Source organism: Micromesistius poutassou (assembly GCF_964030765.1).
Source record: "Micromesistius poutassou genome assembly, chromosome: 24".
NCBI classification, from domain to species: Eukaryota; Metazoa; Chordata; class Actinopteri; order Gadiformes; family Gadidae; genus Micromesistius; species Micromesistius poutassou.
Genome location: NC_140294.1, coordinates 3,104,643 through 3,122,963, shown reverse-complemented (window position 1 = coordinate 3,122,963; position 18,321 = coordinate 3,104,643). Strand labels below are relative to the sequence as shown.

The 18,321-nt window shown below is 44.8% G+C and overlaps 1 protein-coding gene across 1 annotated transcript in view; it reads right to left on the bottom strand.

The window, feature by feature from the left end:
- Positions 1 to 18,321, bottom strand: part of LOC311369578 (beta-galactoside alpha-2,6-sialyltransferase 2-like) — a gene marked incomplete at its 3' end in the record, with an annotated part of 33,649 nt that overhangs the window by 1,127 nt on the left and 14,201 nt on the right. Inside the window, exons 3-4 of the mRNA XM_084487785.1 lie at positions 15,946 to 16,047; positions 10,312 to 10,486 (exon numbers count right to left, since the gene is read on the bottom strand). Of these exons, the coding sequence (XP_084343911.1) occupies positions 10,312 to 10,486; positions 15,946 to 16,047 (277 nt within the window). The remainder of the gene's footprint in view (positions 1 to 10,311; positions 10,487 to 15,945; positions 16,048 to 18,321) is intronic.

The window sequence follows — 18,321 nt, the reverse complement described above, 5'->3', positions numbered from 1 at the left end:
CTCTCTCTCAATTACAGCATTCAGCTGTTTGTGTGTTTGTGTCGAGTAAAAAACATGGGATGTTTTACAGGCAGCGTCAAAAGCCTTCAGAAAACATTACTGAAAACAAACATTATAACTACTAGAGACAATTGTTGGACTGGAGCTTCAGTTGGCACACAAAGGTCAAGCCACACCTCCAAAGGTCAGCTCACTTCTGGCTCTTCTTCGTCCGCTACGTCACTGGCAATAAAACTAGTAAAAGTAAAAAAAAATCCTGACTCACTCACTGCTGTGACCGTGTCACGTTTCGCTGCTGTATTTTGTATTGAGCAGAAGCAGAATCCACATTAAGTCCCGTAATGGATGCGTAATCCAAAGCGAGTTTTCAAATGCCACTGAGAAAGGCAAAAGTAGCGATAGGATACAGAGATACGAGGTTAGTAATTTGTTTATTCTTTCAATTTTATCTCTATATCACTTCACTGCGGCTGGGTTTTCTAGGGACAGCACACACACACACACACACTTTCACGAGATTCATATCTGGGATCAATAAAGTATCCTCTTATATTGTCTTATCTTTCAAGCAAGTTTGTCATGCCTAGTAAACTACTGTTTAAGGGTTCAGGTCATTGGGTCAGTCCAGGTCATTTCAGTTGTATAAGACTACCATTTCGGGGTCATAGGATGCATCCAGGCTTCTGGGTGACATGCTGTTATTTTGGAGCGATTGATTTACCGACATGTATTTGAGATGAAATCTCCTGATTTCTTTTCTCACCTAACGACTCATCCTCATCAAACCCTCCAACCGCATTTTCGGCCAACGCACAATGTTACTGGAACTGCTTTTCCCTCCAACTTGCTGTCTGAAGACATTATCAATCCACGGTTAGAGTTCATACTTAGAAACCGAGAGGAGGCGAGATCACGCTTTACAGAGTGAGCGTGAGGTGGGTATCTCACCTCACCTGGGTGGGACAGAAAAGCCAGAAAGCTCACCCCACGCCGGCTATCACACTGTGATGAGTGGTGAGGAGCCATTTGATCTAATTAGAGAGCAGGGGGGGGGGGGGGGGGGGGGAATTTGGCGAGGCCACCAGGGTAAGCTCCGCTAATCTTGGGATCAGTGCCACGGAATCTTATCGCGACCACAGGGGGTCTTGGTTGAACTTCTCATCTGAAAGACGGTGCCCTTGGACGGCGCGTTGGGGAGATTACACAAGCCGGAGGGTAGAGCACCCCCCACTGAGCTCCCATCCCAGATTGGAGCAGGTCAGCCCTACTTAGCTTCCAGTAGTGCTGGTGGTGCAGTGTAAAGGGTAAGCAGGTTAAAGGGTAAGATTTACCAGATAAGATTCACTAACTAGATTAGATTGAGGTTCTTCATACTGCGTTCGCTGTGGTCATCTTTGTAAAGGCCATAATATGGCATCTAGGCATTTACTATTTTAGAGCTGCACTGAGCAGAACTTCCTGGCTGTACAAATGAGGATGAAAGCTGAACTGTGGCTCTCTGGGTTCGGCTAATAGTATACCTTAGACAGGATTGGCTCTGGTTCTAAAACTGAGTAATGGAGTAGAGTAATTGGCACTAGAACCACGAAAAGAATCACTTTGATTGGTAGCTTGCCGAAAGACTGGTTGATTTCAGAACTTGCCGTGCGGTGTGTGAACGTTTGATTGGTTAGGCACCAAGCAACAACACTCAACCAACAACAGGACCCGGCCTTTCACTCTGAGATGGCGCGAGTCATCCCTGTCATTTGTCCGCCGTTCGGAAGTCGTGCAGTTTATTGCGACAAGCGATTGTTAGCATCCGATCCATCCCAAATCCTTACATTTTCAGTTTTTGTATTGAAAATCTTTCAATCTGTGTACAACTAGGACTTTGGAGTTCTAGTTGTTAACTTTGGAGCATCAACAGTTTGAATGGCCAGTTTGTGGTCACTCTCAGTCACACTCAGTTTGTGTGTACTGTACACTTTTGTTTCCTTCATGTGTAAGGTGCCAGGAGCTTTGTGCTCTGTGGTAACAAGTACATCTTTTTAAAATTACGTATATTTATGTTGTATGTATATTTTGTTGTTGTTATGTTGTCATTCAGTCGCCGCTAGCCATAGAAAAAAACTAAAAAATTTGCCAGCAAAAAGAAGATTTAATTCCAAAAAGACCAACAACGTCAGTTGTATGGAATTATTTTGGTTACAGTAAAGACGACGTTGACCAAAAACAGGTACTTTGTCAAGAGTGCCTTGCAATTGTTGCAACAACAAAAGGCAACACGACTAATTTATTTTCCCATTTAATTCGCCACCACGAAGCTCCGTATAACGACTGCAAAGCCCAATCTGAATGCCATGCAGAGCCAAAGCAAAAAACTGTTTTGGATGCCTTTGCCAGTGTTGCACCAAACAGATCTATGCAGATGTGTGCTACAAAATCACCTCAATCATCATACAATGATTCAATCATCTTTTTTTATAAGAATCTTTTTTTTGTCATATCGCAATATGTTTCGAAGAAAGATGGTTCCACGTTCACGCAATGCAACGACAATGCAGACGCTTCAACGCAGTCGTGAACTTTTATGGTTCTGCATCGGGTTCTAGTGAGCAGCCCTTGCGGCTGCGTCGCCTCAATGGAAGGTTACAATTTTTTGGGAGGCGCACGTCCGGCCCTTGCGTTGGACGCAAGGAGGCTCCGTAACCCCCTTGCGTTGCATGAACGCGGGACCATAATCAGCCTTTAACCCTCTCCTTCTCCCTCCTCCAGTTCTACCGGTGCTTCCGGCTGCTGTTCAACTGCCGGCCTCACGGGGGCGCCCTGGACACCGGCCAGTCCTCCATGCCCACCGGCCAGACCACCGCGCTGCGGCTCAACCGGCGCGTCTACAACACGCCCACGCCCGCCGGCGCCCTGCAGCCGTCGGGCTCAATGGAAGCCGCGGCACCGCTCGCACCGACTATGGGGGTGCCGGCGGCCCTGGGGGTGAGCCCCGCGTTCCCCCGGGAAGTCGTGGCGGGCCCGGGGAGCGACAGATTCCCTCCAGGCGCCTACTGAACGTGAATGGGACGGACGTTTTGGGTTTTTTGTTGCTCAAGGGGCAGCTGCCCGTGCAGTCGTGCGGTCGTCGGTGGCACAGGGAAAACACAACTCCGGTGCGGTCATGCTGTTAGTTTGTTAATTTACCGACATCGGGAGGAAAAAACTTTGGACTAAAGAGGATTTTTGTTTAGAGTCACCGTTGTGTGTCATCCCCCCCCCTTCTCAGCGCATCCACCTCCCATGGATACCATGGATACCATGGCGATGACCCGTGCTTGGGTTCGACCCTGGGATCCTAGTGTGCCTGTTACCTGTGATGTTAAAGTCTATGCCGTGGTCGCCGTGGACGTGTGTGACATCACCCCGTACGATGCCGTCGTAGCGTGTCATGTTGAGACCCCCCCCCCCCCCCCCCCCCCTTTCCCATGAGCCACCAGGATTGGCCGATGGCATGGCGACGAGGACATGTCTTAAATGTTCCGTTTGGACGTTTGTTTTGCTCGGTTTGTTTTTCCCAACATCCGCTCCTTCGCCTTGATTGTTCATGTATTCAGGTTCAGGGCGAGGACTCCCGTGGAGCCCGTTTTAAAGTCGACGGGGAATAAAAGACGGAGAGAAAACAACATTGTTGTCATTCTTCTGGGGGTGCGGATATGACACCAGGGACCGGTGAGTGTTTTGCCATGGCGGGAGGGATGCGGGGAGGGGGTGGGTGGGGGGGAATCAATGATACTTGGAATGTCACGCACACCCGCAAGGACTTCTGGGGTCATGCCGAGAAAGTTACATCCTAAAGAAAGCACAGCTTCATGGTAATTGCCATTGTACAATCAGTGCGTTTACATGACACTCAAGAAAGTCGACTTATTGGCTTATTCCAACTATGATTGGATTACTAAGATGCATGTATACACCTTAGTCGAGCTATACTCGAATTGAATTGGGTTACTCATAGTCTAATTAAGACCCCTAGATAATGCGATTCATAGACGAGTTAAGCGTGCATGTACGGAGTCGAATTGGATTATGCGTTGAATTGCATTCTGCGCATGGTCGAGATCTTTTCCCGGGGCCGTGAGCCGTAAGTAGAAGGAGACGATAGTCATGTTGTTGTTGTCGCCGTCGGAAAACGAGAAACTGCGATTTATTTAAAAAGGCGGGAGTGCGCATGGCATGCATTCATTAAAGGTGGAAGCACACAGACACTACGCTTCTATTTCACCCAAGGCTGAATTAAAAGTACATGTTTTTCTAAATGTGGGTCATCAACGAGGTTGTGAAGTAGTAACTTTGGGCACATCTGTCAAAATAAATGTTTTTTTCTCCCGACGTGTTTACGATCTTTATTAATTCCTTGCGATGCGGCGGGGAATGCCGTATATGGACGGGCGGCGGAGGGGCTGCTCCGGTGGGAGAAAGATGTTTTCAGCAGACAGCTGTCAACTCACTTCGGATAGGCGATTTATTTTAAAAGCTGGCGCAGAAGATGGAGGAAGCCAGTGTCGTGCTAATGTAGTTACCCCCTATAAGGAGTGTATCATCATCAACATGCATTCATTACACACTACGCTTCGATTTCACCAAAGGCTGAATTAAAAGTACATGTTTTTCTAAATGTTTCTCATCAACGAGGTTGTAAAATAACTACGATCTTTATTCATTCATTGCGCCGCGGCCAAACTGACGGGGGTATTCTCTGATATTATGAATCTTATTGAATGGCTTTAAGCAAATTAAGCTGTGCATGTAAGCGTACTGAGAGAGTGAGTGAGTGACAGAAATGTAATTGAGCGAGCGAGAGAGAGAGAGATAGAGAAAGAGATGAAGAGAGAGGTTAGGGTTTTAAGTGCATATTCAGATCCCTTCCCGAAGTCCTCTGCGTGGGATTCGAACACCAATACAGAACCTGTGAATGCCCCCGAGGGGTCATTATTATGAAAACCAACTGAAGTGTTGCATCAAATTCCATCTCACCCTGACACACCAGCCTCACACACCCCCACCCTGACCCTCGCCTATCATTTCAATGTTTCTCTGTGATTTTATTCACACATTTTCTTTTCTTCATTAATAATTAAGAAAACGGGACCATTTGATTCGGTTGACCTCAAGCTGATTTTAACAATATTTTTGTTCCACGATAATGGCCGCTCTTTGGACCAGATGAACGTAACGACCACCGGTCCACCGTTCAAAGTGAGCGTTGGTGGTGATGGGTGCTTTGTTTCTGCAGCGACGACTGTTGGGCTGTCAGCCAATGCGGTAGCAACTAAAACCCTGGACGCGTTGGAGTGACAGGAATTTCATCAATGCAACCTTTGACGAGGATCAATAGATATGCCGTGGCAGTATTGTACCCCGCTCTCGTAAAGGTCAGTGTTTCATGTCCAGACCACTGAAGGACGGTTAATGAGAGGGAAACAGTGACCCCCCCCCCACCCCCACCCTCCAATGGAAACCATGGCGATGACCTGTGCTTGGAGTGACCCTGGCATCCTAGTGGGTCTGCTGCCGGAGCGGATCTACATCACAGTGCTTGCCACGTTTTTGTGCCAGAGAGAGAGAGAGAGAGAGAGAGAGAGAGAGAGAGAGAGAGAGATAGAACCTGTAGGGGTTTTCATTTTACTTTAAATTGGTGTGTGAGTGTTATATATTAGGTTATTCCAATAAACTAATATATAACATATAACATACATACAGTATGTACATTGACCTGTTTTTCTCAAGTCTGGTACTGTACCGTGGTAAATGCTTAATGAAAGCAGTTGTGGGGTATTCCGCTTCTACCCAATACTAATACTAATTACTAATTTAACAGTTACAAATATTTTTAAGATCACAATTCATTCAGCTGGAAAATATTTTTTTCAAAAAAAGTTTTAATGGTACACATTAACATTTTTAAATGATAACATGCACTTTAAATCTTAATAAGGGGCCAGAGTGCATAAAACAGGATATTGTTGTGTGCCCGTGAGGCCACACGTTGACGCACCTATGCCCTAAGCCTCCAACTGCCCAATCAAGGGCAAGGACATCTGCTATTAATCCGGACAATAAATGAACTCTGTTGAATTGCTGAACTGTTGAACTACTGATCTGCTGTATCAAATATGTTATATTGCTGATCTGCTGTTTCAACAATAAGTGTACTGTCTACCTCAAAGAAAAGCGGAACCATCATGACCATCTGTTCATAAAAAAGTCTGCCATATGTGAGACATCGAAATGCCGAAATATTGGAACTGCTGATCCGCGGTTTCGATGCTAAGTATACCGGTGGCCTCCGAAGAAAACGGGAACAATTGTGCACATCTGCTCATGGAAAAAAAAACGGACTTTCAGTGACACTACCATATATGAGCAGGACTTCCGAATTTAGTGCGGTCATCATGTGGAAAATATCGAGATGTTAAATTGTTGAACTGCTGAGCTTCTGCGTCAGCAAATAGTGTACCAAAGGGCCTCAGAAAAAACAGGAACCTCCATACCCCTCTGCCTCTGATTAAAACTGAATATAACTGTATCATAACTACGCATGCGCCTGCCTTCGCACGCACAAGTCAGCTGGCGACTGGTATATATAGAGCGCACCCAGGACCCTCTCGGCAACACTTCTTCTCCTGCCTTCTTTTACTCACTGACCCACGGGGTCTGATGGAGTCACTTGTTGACTCTATCGGACCCCGAGCACTGCTTCTTCCTCTCCTTCCCTTTCTCCCCCTACTAGCTTATTGAGGCAGCCTCTACGGAGATCTTTAGCTACCGGGATCCCCCTGGTATCTGGCTTATTGAGATAGAACCCACGCAGGATCTTACTACGATTAACGGGACTACTTCTCTTTAGTTTTATTCTTTTTTGGGTTTACTGAGACAGCACCCACGCAGGACCAAGCTGCGACACGGGATCATTTCTCTTATATCTAGTCTTACTTATATTGTTTATTGATAATTTGTATTGTTGATTGATAATTGCTTGTATGGTTTATTGTAACACTGCTCATGCAGTCTAAATAGACTCAATTGTTGACTCTAATAGACATGCAAAGACAGGAGCGTGTAGACCTCTTACGAGAAACCCTAATGATGATTTCATGTTTTAGCCTCTTTTTTAATGTAATCGTAATTTTCTGTAACATTGTGTAAAACTGTATTATATATTAGACTCCGTTAACATTTAACCCCCTTTCTCTTGACAATTCTTTTCTCTGTCATAGTGTAAACAAGTTTTTTGAATCTAAATAAAACTACCTCACTACGTTTTGTAGTAGGCGATTAAATCAGTTCCTCAGTGATTGATCCGGCTCCCCAGTAGGGGCCTGACAGACAGCCCGCAGCTCTCCCAGCCTCTGCATGATAGGTGAGTGGTGCATGACACAACAGGGTTGATGGTGACTGGTCCGGAGAGTGAGGCAATATAAAGAGGTTCAGACTTGTTCCCTGCTTCGTGGCCCACAGGGACTGAGGTGGTAAGAGACACCACAGAGTTCGATCGAAACGCGTGTAGCCTAAATTTAGCTTAACCTCGTAGGGGCTTAAACGAGTGATCTGTGTTGGACACATTGACCAGAGTCTTCCTCCACCGAGCTTAGCCGAGGATCTCTAACACGTACAAAGAGGACCAGCACAGGTTAAGCCCCGGGGCCGAAGAGAAACCAGTATCGGGTACCCCCCCTCCTAGGCGATGGCTCAGGAGAGGTCTTCCCACCTAGTGCGACTGAAGGTTCTCACATAGCCCTCATACTATAAAAACCCATTTTAGGTTGGAACACTCGACAATATAAAATAGCTAATAATAAAATAAAAAGAATTCAGAGGAAGACCTCCCCCCAGACCCACTAAAGGGGTCTAGACCAAACCTGGGTCTAAAATCGATGGGTGACGCAGACAATGTCCCAAAGCTCCTGCTGTCCTCCCGTAGGACAGTGGGTTGCTACTTGGGAGCCAGTACAGAACAGCTCACATTGGACGTCACCGCCACTAAAACCTAACCCCCCCCCCCAGCTCAGGAAGTCCTGCGCTTTCTTTCTGCTCTCAGCACTGCTGTCTGAGAGACGTCAGCAACTGACCCATTTTCAATCAAATTCAGAACTAAGACGAGACACAATTTCGTCCGTTTCCAATTTGGCAGTCGCTTGTTGGAGGTCTGATATAATTTTTTATCATGTAAGTGATATCAATTATTTGCCTGACGTCACCAGACCAGTGCACTAATGCATGTAAGTCTGGAACCTCTCAGGTAATTCTCTCGGCCACGCTGAGGGTTTAACTACCTTATAAGGTGGTTACCTTATAAGGTGTGTTATGATTCTATTACGATTCGTAACGTTGCTCTCCGCTTGAGACTATCGGACTCACTCTTGATCACCACTTTGTGTGTCCTTCTGAGGTTTTGTGTTTTTAACATGGCCGTTGTGTTTTGCACACACACGGCTTCTTGAGTCTGACGTGGCCCTGGAACTTCGAGCTGCTGTACGCTTATCAGGCATCGCTACTGCTAGCCCGTAAAGCGTAGCCTACGTTAAATAGAACATTAGTTATATTAGTGTCGCATTGTTGAAATCGCTCATGTATAATTACACAGAAACATTGCAGCATTTGTATGATAATTATTATTATTATTTGTTTTTAATTATTTCTTAATTCATTCCACATTTTTTGTCCATTAGGAAGAGCATTTTTGTGACCTCACTCCCCCTGATTTCTCTCCGCTAAGTGTTGTTTCCCCCACACTCTTCTGTTTTCCGTCAAACAAGTGAACGTGGTATGAACATGTTATGTGGTATGAACTTATGCATAAGATAATAATAAAAAAAAAAAAAAAGGTTCTACTATTTCTATGATTGAAGGCGGAGCAGTCTAGTTTCCCACCTGCTCCACCCCTCCATTTCTGAACGAATCGCGTGGAGGACGAGTGTCACTCTGTGCCGCACTATATACCCGGGGCCAGTGTTGGTTGGGACACTGTTGACCTTTCAGTGCACGCGGGTGGGCGCCCGGGACATTGAGGGGACAAGCCCGTAAGGTCAAGCCTGGACGGCCACGCTTACACTCATAGAACTAGAGTTATCGTAGCATCACTATCGTTCTCACGCAACCTGCTTTCTAACCAGAATTGGTAGTATGTTCAACATTACATAATTGTCCACATTTTGACCAAACTAGTAAAAGTTCAAATGTCACCTCCGGAATTCTCCATGTCTCAGATAGACCGATTGTACGAGAGACAGAGAGAAATTGAAAGTGATGAAGAGACAAAGAGAGGGATACAGCTCTTTTTAAAACAATTTAATTGCAGTGAGAGGGATGGAGAAAGAGATGAAAAGAGATTTAGACAGAGAGAGAGAGAGAGAGAGAGAGAGAGAGCTGAAGAGCGAGAGAGGTTGGGGTCTCAGATGCCTTCTCTAAAGGCTTCAGTGTGTGATTACTGTTAGAAATTGAATTTCTAACAGTAATTTCCCCTCCCATCAACACGACCCTTTGGGAGGTCCGGTCATCACTGAAGTCCAGCCAGTAAATGAGAGGGAAACACACACACATACACACACACACTCCACAACACCTCTCCGTTGGCCTGTTTATCCAAGAGGCGATCGTGGGAAAGCTCTTCGCAGGCTCATCAATGCTGACGCTCACAATCTGAAATTGGCCGATCGATGCCGGGGTTCACTTTTTCATTTCTTCCCGCTCAGCAAACTGCGTACGAAACACTCGGTCTCTATCCAAGGGGAACCTTCACACTGCTCCACACGCACGCTGGGAGAGAATCAGGGTTCACACGGTCCGCAGTGTGACCCACCACCATTCTCCGTCCACAGGAAAGAATATTGTGACTTTTTGTTCTTAGTACAAAGCCAATCGTTTATTCTTCCTCATCTGATTAGGTTCTCAGTGGCTAGTTCAACTCCATATTATGTTTTAGCAGAGTTTCTTGCCATTTATATTTCCAGAATATATATATTTTTATATTCATTATTATATCAATATTAATTCATATTGGTTATTATGAATGAATAATAACCAATTATTAACTATTAATGACCGGAGAGTTTTCACTGCTGGTTGCAAAAATCACCAACAACAGCGTCGCTCCATAGAAGGCGAATCAACAGCGGAGCGTGTTGTGCGTCAACCAATGGTTGACGTCCCGGTCTCTGCGTCCTCTCGTCTTACGGCCTATGGGTTGGGGTCTCTACAGTCCCGCTCTCTGTGTCCTCACGTCCTACGGCCTATGGGTTGGGGTCTGGTGCTGTGTGTGTGTGTGTGTGTGGAGGGCCGTACCGATGAAGCCCGAGGAGGGCGGGTTGGGCTGGATGTTCTCCTGGGTGTTGGCCTGGATCACGTCCCACAGGCGCCAGAGGTAGGCGGGGTGGAGGATGTAGAAGGGCTGGTCCGGTCGGTCCAGCCTCCGCCTCACGTACGGCGTGAAGAGGTCGAAGTCCGGGTTCTCGTACCACTGATCGGTAGAGGGAGAGGGGGGGGGGAGAGAGAGGGAGAAAGGGGGAGAGAGAGGGAGGGAGAGAGGGAGAGGGGGAGAGAGAGAGAGGGAGGGAGAGAGGGAGAAAGGGGGAGAGGGAGAGAGGGAGGGAGAGGGAGAGAGAGGGGGAGAGAGAGGGAGGGAGAGAGGGAGAGGGAGAAAGGGGGAGAGGGAGAGAGAGGGAGGGAGAGAGGGGGAGGGAGAGAGAGGGGTAGGGAGGGAGAGAGGGGGAAGGAGAGAGGGGGAGAGAGAGGGAGAGGGGGAGGGAGACAGAGAGAGAGAGGGAGAGAGAGAGGGAGAGGGGGAGAGAGGGTGAGGGAGAGAGGGGGAGAGGGAGAAAGGGGGAGAGATTGTTGATACATGGTTGAACAAGACGATAAAAGAAACATCAAAATGTACCAGTTTGATTGTTGATTCTATTTAGTTTCATTTTCAATACAATTCCAAAACACCTGAACATCACAAGTTCTTCAGTACAAAATATTACTAAGGAAATCCCAACGAAGGTACACATACACACAACATAAACAGCATCAGTCACACCATGCTGGTCATTCTTATTCAAGGGATGGTCTCATACATGACTGTACATTCTGTTTTATCGATATTATAAAACCTTAACCTTTCCAAATGTATGAATCATCTCTCTTCTCCACATTTCTTGGAATGGAGAAGAATCAATCTTCCACATCTCTAGGATATGTTTCCTCATACCAAGTGAAACAGCCTGCTTTTCATACATATGGCCAAAATAAACTCATCCCTCCTAAGATAGCTGTGGCAGGAATGCTTCGCTAAGTGCTTTTAGATGCCATAGAAACATCCAACATATCTATCCCAGTGGTGTATAGAGTACAATAAATCATACTGCTGCTTTCGATGTAGCTGCAGTTGGCATTAATATGCCTTAACTTGTCAGTGTGATTGGCAGTTATTTGCATACATGTGCTATGTCTCCTTGAGCAGCAGGAGAACCACACTAGCTCCTTCCAATCCAAACAACGTTTTGCAACCAGCATTACCACCAGTATTGCAGTATTCAAACAAATAATATAGTATCAACCCTCCAGACCGCAACCGTTTTGGACACATGCAAATAAATAACAAGCAGCGCAACCAAACAAATGTCGGATACTGTGATACTGCCAATAAGGTCACCTATGCTCCGATACTAATTAGTTGCAACATTCAGACAACCTCAGTACGTTCACCAGCAGTAGAAATATAGAATAGAATTCTCAAGGTTTCTGCGGTAGCTTTCGCTTTTCATTTGCGCTTCTGTGTGTGTGTGTGTGTGTGTGTGTGTGTGTGTGTTTTATTTTTTACCAAAATAATTCAGATCTGGACCACAGAAAATATGTGCTTTTATTGTACTGGTAGTCATTTCATTGATTGTTTTTAACCTTGCAACACACGACGTGAATGCATGACATAATCTTTAGAAAGTGTGTTACGGCCCGTAGAGAGAGGTCGTTACAGTCAGATAACTGAACATCCTTTTGAAGTAATTTACTAAGGCTAATGAGCTAAAGGCTCATTGCCTGAATACACGGAAGAGATGAGTGTCAGACTGTCAGACAAATGTTGTGCTTAGCTTATTTATTATCCGAATAGAGTTGCATTTTGGAAGTCGTATATATAACAGGTTTAGTAGCATAAATGCCACTAGGTAGCTGTTTTAGGGATGTTGTTCAATCTTTTTTATAATTTCGAAAATTTAGAATTTTGCATGGGGTGATGGTTTCAAGATACATGTTTGCCTTGTATCTACATTCTTCCAGGTGTTGTCTATCTTAGACCCCATGGGTTTGCATCCGGACATTATATTTGTGGATTTTTTTATTGATTGATTATGTGATATCACATATATATAATAACAAATATAATAACAAATAAAAAAACATACAAATGTATTTTATAGTTTTAAATTTATTTTCTTTTAACTGATGAAAGGTTAATATTACTGGCACAATAATTACACATTTTATTTTAGCAGGGCTGAAGTTGCGCGCACGCACGCACACACACACACACACACACAAAAACACACACATGCACGCACGCACGCACGCATGCACGCACACACACATGCACGCACACACACACACAAAAACAGACCACACCACAAACTTACTTTAATCTTCCCAAAGCGAGCAAGAAGTGTAGAGATGTTTTCGGAAGGACTTTAAAGAAGAAGTCGGTAAACAAAGAAAGGTGTAAATAAACTTCATTCCATTATCTTCAAACAAAACACTTTACTTGTGACTCATTGAGGTTCGATTAACATACAGCAATATATGGCAAGGACCGCCAAGCCTGGACAACTGCATGGAATCTTTGTTTTTCATGGACCCACGTTTACTGAAATCCATGATATTGTTTTTTCTATTGAATTGAATTAAAATCATGGATTGAACTAAAATCATGGATACAAATGAAATAGCCGTTGATTATAGCTTAATTAAATTGTTGCAACCGATACAAGGGCGTCAATCAATGATTATTACCCATCCCTAATAAGATTGAGCTCTGATGTAAAATTAATAAAGGGGTCTGAATTTAACATCAGCATTGATGGCGTCGCTGCATGTGGTAAAGTTTCAACATGAGCACAGCCCAAATATTGTTTGGTCTCAACCTTTGCTCCCTGTCAGAGATCTTTCTTTTCGTCTCCAATTTTTGTGATTCATTATTTTGAAAGATAAAGACAGAAGGAAAAATGTTATGATTTTGGCCTTTGTGGCTGTTATTAAACGGCATCAATCTTTGGGCATTGACAAGTGCAAAGAGATAAGGCAGCTGTAGCATGCACCTTGAAGGATGAGAGAACGAGATTTTAAAAATGAATGAGTTCCTTGATGGAATCCAAGTCTGTGTCATTGGGGATGATAATGATAAGCCCAATATTAACTATGAGCAAATAGTGTTTGGTTTGGCATTATGAATAGATATTTCCAATTTTTAGACTTAATAACTGTGGTTGTGTGTGAAAAAGTGAGTGTGTGTGTGTGTTTGTAAGTGTGTGTGTGTGTGTGTGTGTGTTTGTGTGTGTGTGTGTGTGTGTGTGTGCGTGCAGACAAAAACACATCTATATCTCTCTCTTTTTCAATGAGACAGACAGACGATGACACAATGACACATGCATGCCACACGCACATGAATATAAATCACAAACGCCCGCTCTAACATATTGTGGCGACCGTGGGCGTGGTCGTCGTGTTCAAGGTGCCGCAAGGGATCCTGGGACAATCACTGTTTGGGACAATCACAAGTTGGACCTCTGGCGCCCTCATAGGTCCTTTGCAGCAGAGACATTGTGTGGGGTTTGTGTGTGTGTGTTAGTGTTACTTTAGTGTTAATTAGTTATTTAGTCCGACACCGTCAGTGTGATGGTCATGGCGATCTGTTGAGTTGTGTGTTTTTGTGTGTTGAATAAAGGCAGTTCCGTTGTCGGGTGGTGTATGGGGTGCGGAACTGCATAATTGCTTAAACCTGGGCTCCCGTCTCATCCTTCCCGTGCTGCTCGCCACAATATAAACATTTATAAAAAATAACCAAACCAAACTCTAACTCACTCCAACCCTGTTTTCTATAATTACAGCCCACATCAATGGCAGATGAGTGCCGTGGCACTTTCAGGTCTGACTGCAATCCCACATATTCATTCAGAAACATGATGCACTTTAGTCTGAGAGGGTAATACATTTTAGTGTTTCTACCGTCTACCACAATGGTATTTCTGTTCTCTTACTTCCTACGAGCCATGTACACCATTCCCCGGAGCGGGGACAACAAAACCATGACCCCAACAACAACAACAATGACAAGGGGACTTAATATCTAGAGTTGTTTTTTGGGATGCAGGAATCAATACCCGAGGCATTCAATGGAAAACGGATATCCCTTTTTTGCAAGTCTGCAAGTCTCTCCCTCTCTCTCGTTTCTCGCCGCTAAATCCATGTCACAGGAATGGATATGGCTGCCGCCAAAGCATGCTGGGAAATCGATGCCATCTCTCTGGCGCGTAACGTACATCCAAAGCCTGCGGCCCCAGGTGATTCATCGTGAGATGCGCGGCGAGGTCGCCTCGGTAGCACGTGTACGCGTGTGTCGCTCTGTGTGACCTCTCGCTGGCGGAGCGGTAGCGGTCGGCCGCGTTCCCCTGGAAACCAGCACGCCGTGTCTCCATTCGTTCGGTTCACCTCGCTTCTTACAGACGGCGGATTAAAAGGTCTTAAGGCGATCGTAAGGCGATATATGTGTTTCTTCACTGACACTGTGAAGGGACAATATTCTTCCTTTATCTCATTCCCTGGTCGTCCGTGTTCACCCGCTGAGCAATGCACTGCAACGTGGAAAAAGGGTCGCTTCAGGTCGGCTTTGGACTTTTATCATGCTACATCGGTGCCACAATAAAAGCGCGGTGAAGGGCAAAGATGAATAATGAAAAAAGTTGACCCTATGAAAAAAACGTTTCCTAAACAAATGAACAGGTGACATCCCACATAGTTATAGTAATAAGTAATAACACTCTTAAATAAATAAATATAATACTCTTCAGCTCAAAAGACTGCAGGGCTGGAGTGTAATTGCCTTTGGGATGTGCACCGCATTTGAATGCGATATACAGTCAGTTGATACATTTATCATGATCCCCTCTTGGATTGCTTTTAAATTAGTTATTCTGCTTGTGTAAACGACCCTGGGATCAATTCTCAACGGGCCTGTTGGCTCTCCGTGTGATCGTGTGCTTGTGTTACCTTTTAAACAATAGAACCAACAACATAACCAATTGCGTCTCTCTCCTGTCACTGACCTTTGATATTACTATTAATGTTTCGCTCATTATAACACTGGATTGTATGCTCTATTTATGAAGCGTCATTGTTATGTTTTCATGTGTCTATTTGTGTTCATGTGCTTTTCTGAATTTATAAACACTTTGTGATCGTTGGCTATTTTTACTGTATTCTTATGTCCCCACTTTTATCTTAAAGGTCAAAGTGGCTTTGAGTGTGTTAAAAGACAAATGAAATAGAAGACAGATAATGTGTCCATGTGCATCGCAAGATGTTTTCTATGAATTATTATTAGAATTATTATTCTTCTCTATTTATTGAGGGAGGGCCAGATGACATCCAAAACAGTGGGCTACACTGAAATCAAAGCACAGCAACATAAAAACGACCATGCTAATTAGTAACAAAAAACCACAAGCGACAGCCGCCATGGGGGGTTCAAAAGCATCCAACTCCAACCCTTACCCTAACCCTGCTCTTAGAACTCGAATTAACTCATGAATACATCGAGCCAATGAGAAAGGCTCAACAACGTGACACGCAAAAAACACAAAACACCAAACCGCGAGAGCATTTTTTTAAACAACATTTACAAAATGGATGCACAATGTTGGAGCGAAGGGCGGCTTTTGGGCGTACCTCCGACAGGTCCAGGGAGTAGGGCGCTGGGTCCCACGCCACCAGGGTCACGTTCCGGTACAGGGAGCTGGAGTTGAAGTGATGCCTGCGTCGGGCCATGATCTGGGTGGGGAGGGTCGTGGGAGGAGAGGGAAGAAGAGAGTTTCTGGGTGGGTGATGATGAAGCCATCTACACGGCACGCCATACTGTGGAGGCCCCTCTGACACCATCTGACGAAGGTGTAGACTCAATGTACGCACTTATTGTATGTTGTACGTCCTTGCACTTAAAACTACAACGCAGTCTCACTCAGAGTTCGTCAAAAATTGACGCTTGTTCAAGGCAAGGCAAGGCAAGGCAACTTTATTTATATAGCACTTTTCATACACAAGGCAGACTCAGAGTGCTTCACATATAAACATTGTCATACAATAAAAGAAAACAATAGTTAAGTAAAAAGTAAAATAGATAGAAAATAAAGGCAAAGTTTAAAAAACATTTTAGAAAGGCAGAGTTAAAAGAAATGCATTTTAGAAAGTGAGAAAATAAAGGCAAAGTTAAAATAATAAATATTTAAGATTTAGCAGAAAGCTAAAGCAAACATAAAAGTCTTCAGTCTTGTTTTAAAAGCTGTCAGAGTTGGGAACATTGGGAACATTTCAATACAACACAAAGGTATTCGAATGATGGAAAATCACCAAATAGCATCTGTTTCCCCTGAAATACATTTTTAAATATAGCAGCAACCCCTCCACCTCTTTTTCCAGATCTACATACATCAAAAAAGTTATAGTTGGGAGGAGCTGTCTCTATCAGAACGGTTGCACTGTTATTTTGTTCTAGCCATGTTTCAGTTAAAAACATAAAATCCAGTTGAGAAGTGGTAATAAAATCATTAACTAAAAAAGATTTGTTATTAAGAGACCTAACATTAAGTAGACCCATCCTGATGGTGTTATTGATAGGCTTTAAGGTTGATTTGGGTTTGGAGGGAATACGTATGAGATTTGAGAGGTTAGCAGTGCGTCTAAGTTTCCCTTTGTTTACTCTCTTAGTGATTACAGCAGGAATGCAAAAGTTGCCATGTTTTGATGTAGGCAACCTTGGGTTCAACAGATTATGCAAAACTTCCTTTGTGCTGTGTCTACGGCTGAACCCTTTTTTGTCTCAGTAATAATCAGGACTACTATCAGTACAGGGAGGGGCGGGCTGGGGCGCCCTCCGCTTGGGTGTTATCAGACTGTGGTCATGACGTGGGGATGGTATCATTGACGCAGATGCAATTTTGATGCCAACATTTCTCAGTTTCTTAAATTCATCTGGAAAATCATAAAGGGAGGAGACAGTGGAACTGGAGTTGTCGTTGTGGCTATGGGAGAGATGAGGCTGGTGGTCATCATCAGCGGGAGACAGCTGGAGGTCAGAGGCAAAGGGGGGAGGCATGGTGTCGATGGTGTCGGGCAGGCTGTTGTCTCTCTTCAAGGTCTGTGGTCTGTCTGCTATCTGTGTGTCAGATAGTGGGACAGTAGATGTGTGGGGGAGGCTGTAGTCTCGCTTCTTCTCATGGTGGGAGAGTGAGAAGAGAAGATTGTCCCTTAACAGTTTTGAGCCTAACCTGTTTGGGTGTAGGCCATCTGCTCTGAAAAGGTATTTGCGCCCCCAGAACAAGTTGAAATTGTCAATAAAGCCCCTTCCTCTTTCATTGCATACTCTTGAAAGCCATGTATTCAGTGCAAGTAGACGACTGAATCTGTTTATTCCCCTGTCAACTGCTGGTATGGGTCCACTGATGAATGACCTAACGTGTAATTTGTCCAGTGTGTCCAATAGTTCAGTGAAATCCCTCTTCAGAAGTTCTGACTGTTCTCTTCGAATATCATTAAGTCCTGCATGCACAATAACCTGTGAGATTTTGGGGTTTTCCAATATAATTGTGGTTAGTTTCTGGTTGACATCACTAACCATCACATCTGGGAAGTAGCATGTTTTGATCTTCTTACCGGTTATATCCTTTATGGTTGAGTCTCCTACAATCAGAGTGTCTGGTTCATCTGCTTTCTGTGAGATGGGCCCTTGTTGACTTGAGGTGGCGGTGGCAGACGCATGCACAGCTCGACTCCGTGGCGACTGGTTCTTGTTCCGTCTCTGTCCCCACCGTCCGTCCGGACGCATCCTGGGGCTCAGGGGTGCACGGGTGGCAGATGCATGCGCAGCTGGCCTCTCTGGCGACAGGGTCATGGTCGGTCTCTGTTCACACCATCCGTCTGGACGCATCTCGGGTCTTAGGGGTGCGTGGGTGGGAGGCGCGTTCGTGGACTCCTGGAGTGGCAGGAACCGGTTCTTCAGCGGCATGGTAAACTTCAGCGATTGGTTAATCCGGCTGATTTTAGCTTTGG